The sequence below is a fragment of the Amyelois transitella genome, chromosome 18 (genome assembly GCF_032362555.1).
Source record: "Amyelois transitella isolate CPQ chromosome 18, ilAmyTran1.1, whole genome shotgun sequence".
Lineage (NCBI taxonomy): Eukaryota > Metazoa > Arthropoda > Insecta > Lepidoptera > Pyralidae > Amyelois > Amyelois transitella.
The window spans coordinates 6019943-6027300 of NC_083521.1; the positions used below are offsets into that span (position 1 = coordinate 6019943).

At 34.6% G+C, this 7358-nt stretch overlaps 1 protein-coding gene across 1 annotated transcript; it reads left to right on the forward strand.

Annotated features, from left to right (window-relative positions):
• Positions 1-3897: 3897 nt before the first annotated feature.
• LOC132902826 (uncharacterized) lies at positions 3898-4570 on the forward strand. Its single transcript, XM_060949297.1, has one exon. The coding sequence runs from the start codon at positions 3933-3935 to the stop codon at positions 4269-4271; it is 339 nt and encodes a 112-aa protein (XP_060805280.1). The 5' UTR covers positions 3898-3932; the 3' UTR covers positions 4272-4570.
• The last annotated feature ends 2788 nt before the right edge of the window (positions 4571-7358 follow it).

Here is a 7358-nt window from a genome sequence, read left to right on the forward strand (position 1 = left end):
TATCTGCATATACTAAACTATACAAAAAGCTTTATCATTTAAGCGTAACATTATATGCTCAATATATTTTATCATTTATAAAAAACTCAACGAACAATAGTTGAACACCGTAGTGTAACTAAGAAATAATTTATGGAAATAATTTAAAACAAGATATAATGAATAATTATATTGGCAATAAATATCTTATCAACGCGTTTTATAACGAAATTACGAACTTTTTTTTAATCCTAATTGGCCTTCCTATGGGTCCGTTCTTTGTTAGGCCAAAATGTTCCTAAGAAGGCCAAACTAACGATTACGACTATGAATTTTTCATATACATAGATATATTACGCCTCTTTCCCAGAGACCACATCTTTCCACTTGTCACGATCCCCGCATATTTCTTTTGCTTCATTCACATTCATAACTCTCATGCAAGCTCGTCGGTTTCGGGTACTCCAGACCAGACGTTTTACTAGAACATCTCCGATTTGATCAAGGTACGTTCGTCTAGTCCTTCCCACATCTAAATATAAATTAAAAGTACTTGTTAATACATACATGTTTTACGACTTTTCAAAAGTTGGCCTTCAAAGGAGCGTGGCCTTCCATGGTCCACCCACCTTATTTATTTAATATTTAATTTGTACTATAAAGAAAACAACTACTTCAGCCATAGCCTTTTCCGTGGTTCCCGGAATTTAAAAAGAAGAACACTATATCTCTTTACCTTGGAAGATGTAAAATGCGACTAAGGAAATAGGCACATTCATTTAGCGCAGGTTTTACTATGATCCATTATGGGTGGGGTTTCACTGCGATGGTGGAAGAAAGAGAGACGGGAGTAGCTTCGTGATAAATTCAGATTTTCCCTATCCAGTATAATGGTTAAAAGGCTCACCCTGAGCTCCACAAAGAATACTGAGATTGGGCTCTTCAAACATGTGAGGAAGAACTTGGTAATAAAAATGTTTTACAATTTTTATAGCTATCTATACGAAGGTACCTACGCTCACGTGTACATGTACAGTATTAAAAGTTACTTTGTTAAAACTAAGTACGATATTTTCTTAGTTTTTTTTTTCTGTAAATGATTTATTGTTTCAGTAGTAATTATTTCAATATGTAAGAATGTTGGAAGTAAAATGGGAAACGCTTAAAATTTAAGGTAGCACGTTGCGATGACTGGTAAAACCTCTAAAGACCTTAGGAAATATTTTTTCATCAACGCAGTGACGAAGCAAATCACAGGCTCTATGGTCGTCACTAGGGCTTTTTTTACCGCTATCTAAGGGGGCACTTCAGGTATTTACATATCTTTTTGAAAAGTTATCAATGTACATGTCATTTCAAGTTTGTCGACAGGCTTTTGCTAATAATCCAGTGGGGGTTTCCGATTATCTTTAAGCCAATGTCATTATAATTTTTGGTTCGCCATAATGAAGACTATTAAGTAATAACAAAGATATTAGATAGATATATAGAATACCCTTTATTGCACATAAAATTATAACAATAAATTTGTCCTTAACTTATGTTATGGTAATGTACAAAAGGCGGCCAAATCGCACTACAAGATAACCACAAGATAATTTCGTGATAGAGAATTAGTTGCGAGTAGTAAGAGAATATTTAGAGAAATAACTACTTACTAATAACAGACAAACATAATCAAACTTTACTTAATAATTGTCATATCTTTTGGTTTCAGAACATTTGGTTGTCGTCAAATAAATGACTAAAAACTAAGTTTACTGCCGCTTTAAAGCGTCATTGCAGAAGAGCGGTAACAAACCGCACTGCAGTATTTTATTCAATAACGTCAACTTTACAATTATATAAACTTAGAATAGAAATGCGTGATTAATTGATTTAAGCAAAATTTTAATTAAAATAAAATAATTTTGGATGGAATGTCATAATCAAAAAAGTTGATGAACATCCTGAATTTTGATTTGGGTTCAAATCAAACTACAAATCTTTACGAGGTTCCTGCGTCAAGATCAAACCAGATGTCTTTATCATTCAGGTAATCAGTTAGTAAATCAGTCATTATACTTTATAGTGCTAGCGCAACGCATCTTTTTATCACTCATTATACTTTCTTTAGGTACATACTACTTATTTGAATTTAGAAGATGTACTCTCTGCTTACCCCTTCGGTAAAGAGATATGATTTTATTACGTATTAAATTTACAGAATAAAGAGTAGTATCAATTCTATAAATGCTGGATAAACCTGAGTTGGGCAGTTCATTTAGCATGTGAAGCTATATACATATCCACGTGGCGTCGATCGGGTCCCCAGGAGTCCCGATAAAGATGAAATACGGGCTGGGTTACTCAGATTATAGTAATAAATATTGGCGAAAATATGCTTCGTATCATAATGGCAACTCGGCCGGCGATCCCCGGCGGATTTTCAATTTTGTTTTCTCATTTAAATCTGCAATAACTTATGTAAGTTCAACTTTTTCCATGAGTAAAAGACGAAAAGATTCAGTGGGAATTCGTAGCGTGAAGAGTCCTTTCATCTGAAAATGCATATTTATAGTGTATAAGATATAATCTTGTGGATTCTTTAACAAATTCTTCATAAGGGTGTATTTTTAATTTAAAATATATTATATATAATATAATTATAATATATGTAATATTTTTAATTTATTAATAATATATACTTAATATTTTAATTAATTTTATAAAATAAAATATCATAAATTTCTGTTAAATTCAAGATTTTTTTTTTACTGTTTAATATATTTAAATGTTATGTATTGATAAAATACTGAGTAGGTGTCCTCAGGGAACATCGAATGTTATCGACTAAACCCCAGACACTTCAGCGCTAACATTAGGAAAACCCAGGGAATTAACCAATCAATTTTGCTCATTATGATGCACAAAATACAATTTAAGCAAAAGAGGCAGAATATTATCACGAGTACCTATACCTATTAGTTTTTTCAATTCTAATTGTTCTTATAGCAATATTAATTTGGTGGCCACGTCCATTCGTGTTGTCTTTGGTTCTAAGCTCATTTTTTAAATGATCTTAACTTTGAATATCACAGAAAGCTATCATACTTCTATCGATTGTGTTTCTGTATTGAGAGGAATCATCACTTCTTTAATTGATTCCGTTTGCTGCGATAAAAAATCGTTATTCATCATGACTTGACCAGGGTTCGAACCTGTGACCCAAGGACTCAGACCAAGCATTACCTACCATTGCTTGTGCCACGGAGATATTTCTTATCGAAGCGCATTACTATTATTCTCATCAATCTAAGCTCTTCGCTTCAAAAGTTCAGGGTCTGTATGATAGGTACTTTACCTTTCGAAAATTTTTTTCAATTGTTATTAAAAAATTGCATGTTACATCATCATGGGACATGATTCTGTGATCAGATAATCAACTAGTTTATCAAATGATTCATGGTCAAATGAGTCATATGTTCAAAATTAAGTGGTGGGAAATCATCCGCAATAAGATAGTTTTATTGAAAAAAAAATTAGGCTATCTTTATTTGTTTCTCAATGTAATTAAATTTAGAATTATATATTTAGAATTTATAAACGTGTGATTACAATATTTTGCTATATAATAAAACATCCGCCTTATGAGTTTAAGTTCTTAATGAATCAACATTACGAGTATTATATGTTATGTTCTAAACCAGAATGGTAGGTTGTAGTCATAGTTATAAGTGTCCGATTGAGGGATTTTTGCTAGGTCGGATGAAAAGGGCTTGGGATATACCGCAGACATATGTATGTTGTAATACTATCGCTCGTGTTGTGTCATCGGGACACGGGACAACTAGGTTCCTTGATACTCGTATGAATGAATCACTGGCCACCATAAAAGGAAGAGAATTATAAATTGAGACACATTTCGAATCTTGACCAACGAACAGACATACGTGCGTTATATTAAAATCATCATGACCGGTTACGGCTGCCTACTCGCCATGTGTTTAATACATGTTATCAGTATTGAGGGTTACGCCATTAAGCCACTACGATTAGCAATACCACCAGAAGGAATCTCGTTTGAAATTAATTTCAAATCGGATAACTATAAGAGTGAGGTAATACAAATTTCTTCTTTAATAGACATGGAAGCTCCAGTTCCTGCAGCCCCTGGTCGACAATCACATCCAAAGACTTCAGCACATCACCCGAAGATTGAATCAAGTATTGAAAACCGCCACGGATTAAGAGTGGGAACATGCCCCACAGGCTATGTGAAAAGTGGAGGATTTTGTTTCCCGGATTATTAGACGAAATATTTTTGAAGATATTAAGTTGTGTGTCATGTTTGTAATTGTGTGTTTATTTATTTCAATCGTTGTGAAGTGTATAAATGGTAGGAATTCTCGTTAAAAAAGATAAAAGATTTTCAGTGTTGAAGGTCATAAGTACCCGAAACCGACGAGCTTGCATGAAGAGAGTTATGTGGATGAAGCGAAAGCAGTACTTACGCAGGGAACGTGTCAAATGGAAAGATGTGGTCTCTGTCTACATCCCCGGGCAAGAGGCGTGATTTATGTACAAGTGTATATTATTAAGTTAAAGAGGCAATGCCCGTTTTTAAATTTGTTATAAAAATATAGAAGATTTGATAAACTTATTTATTTAATTTTGGTGTCTACAATAGAGTCTCCTTCTTTCTCCTGGCGTAGTGCCGGTGTTTGGGTGGAATACACGTTTATTGGAAGCCCAGCAGTTTTATTTACCGCAGCGAGGAAACACCAGCCCCACATTTATAAAATAGAGTCCAAGAAGGTCGTTATATTATTTTTGAGGGAAACTAGTCAAGAGTGCCGTGTGGTTGCCGGCACTAATATAAAAAAGAATAGGGCCACTCTATCTCATTTCCCGTGGATGCCTTAAGGGTCGACTAAGGGATAGGCTTATAAACTTGGGATTCTTATTTTAGGTAATGTGCTAGCAACCTGTCTCAATTCTATCATAAAGCCAAACAGCTGAACGTGGCCTGTCAGTCTCTTCAGGACTGTTGGCTCTGTCTACCCCGCAAGGGATATAGACGTGACTATATGTATGTATGTAGTCAAGATTGGATCTTGGCTAGATATCAGCTAGACGTATAGTCATGGTCCGATATCCTAAAATGTCCGGATTTCCTCACGATTTTATTAGTCTTGTACGTTTTTTGTTTTTGGGAGATATTTTTAATGAAGATGGACATCATTTATTGAGACATTTTATAATATCATGGCATAAAATAGGTTATGTGCATTATATTTTTTGGCTTATAATCCCGTGATTCTGTGATGAATCAAAGGTACCTACATATTCTGACTTTTTAAAATGATTATTTAGAAGGTACTTTAAATATTTTTATTTTGTTATGACGCCGCGGGATTCCTGATCTGACCACATAGTAAGTGCCTGGTAATTACAAATACTCTTTACTTTTACTATGTACGTAAATTGCGACTAAGGAAATAGGCACACAGGAAAGAGATAGAGTGGTCTTATTTTAACACACTGCACAATATAATAAGTAGGTATAATAAATACATCGACAATCTCTTTGAAATTAGTTACAGAAGGAAATTAATTAGAACCCGGGTCTTCCACAAAGTCTTTGAATCGGTTCTGAAAGATGGGACCGGGTCAGCCCGAATCGTTTTTTTTCTTAGCTTTTTTTATCCCACTGCTTTGAATAAGTCTCGTTGTTTCCACACATCAAAATTTCTTGCTACATTTTACCAATCCTTACATACATACATATGGTCACGTCTTTATCCCTCGCGGGGTAGACAGAGCCAACAGTCTTGAAAAGACTGAATGGCCGCGTTCAGCTATTTGGCTTAATGATAGAATTGAGATTCAACTAGTGACAGGTTGCTAGCCCATCGCCTAAAAAAGAATCCCAAGTTTGTAAGCCTATCCCTTAGTCGCCTTTTACGACATCCATGGGAAAGAGATGGAGTGGTCCTATTCTTGTTTGTATTGGTGCCGGGAACCACATGGCAATCCTTCTTGAACTGATTTATGTCGTTGTGGTTTCGGTTGGTTCTGATAAAATTATTATGATTTTTTAAATTATAAGCGTCGAAGTGTCGCGGTAGTTCTAAAGTTAATTTAGCTGTTTGAAACTGAAACCGTTTGAACTGTTAGATTTGAACTGTTATTAAAATTTAACAATACCTAGTTTCAAGAGTTTTCGTTGATCTTATTTCTTCTTTTACTGTATGAAAAGGATGAATTTGTTTATTATTTAATGGTAGTACTTACGTTTTTGTTGATTAAAATAATTATTTAATAATCGTTGGTTTAAAAGTAATACATACTTATTTTTTTCATATCGCAACGCATCCTACGGAACATAACCCTCAATTTATACACGCGAGTTTTATACATTATTTATAGAAAAAAGTCAAGAGTCGGACCCGGTTCCGCATGTCCTAGTTCTGTATCTTTCAAAATGAATAACTAATCAACGAACATAGGTTTCCTCAATTTTCAAAGAAATAATGTTTTTCTGTTAGTTTCACACACTAATCTCCCGAACTACTAAAACGATTTGATTGAATCTTTTTGTTGTATAGCTGTTAAACCTTGGCTCCACAAGTATGGTGCAATTTATTTTAGAAACTATAAAACTTGATGAACATCCAAAATATAGCAGTTTAGTTAAGTGAGCGAACAACAAGTGGTGATCTGGAATATCCGATGCAGAGTCATAATGGTCCAGCTAGAAGGAAATATAGAAAATGACGTATTCCCAAAGTTGTTAAGGCAGAAGAGTATTTTCTGATGATGAATAGCAATTGAAGATCTGTTACACCTGGAATTCATGATGGTTTAGCTGAACAATAGAAAATGTAGACGTTTGACGGCCTCTGTGGCTCAGTGGTAGTACGCTTGTCTGTGACACCGGAGGTCCCGGGTTCAAATCCCGTCAGGGCATGATGAGAAAAGAACTTTTTCTGATTGTCCTGGGTTTTGGATGTTTATCTATATATGTAAGTATTTATTATAAAATATAGTATCGTTGAGTTATTATCTCGTAACACAAGTTTCGAACTTACTGCGAGGCTAACTCAATCAGTATAATTTGTCCCGTATATATTTATATTTGTAGAAATGACGCCTTAACAAAAGTTGTTCAACCTGATGAGCTTAGGCCAATTAACATTGCCAACCGGTTAGGCGATTCCCGGGAGTAACATAGTATATATTTTAAAAAACATCAAAATCTAATGTGTACAGTGTATTTATTTAAACTTTATCCACGTAAACATGTGCAACAGGTGAACTTAATGCCCCAAGGCATTTTCTGCCGGTCGAACCTCTGGACCAAACTGAGATGGAAGTACGGGTGGTGTGATAACTGT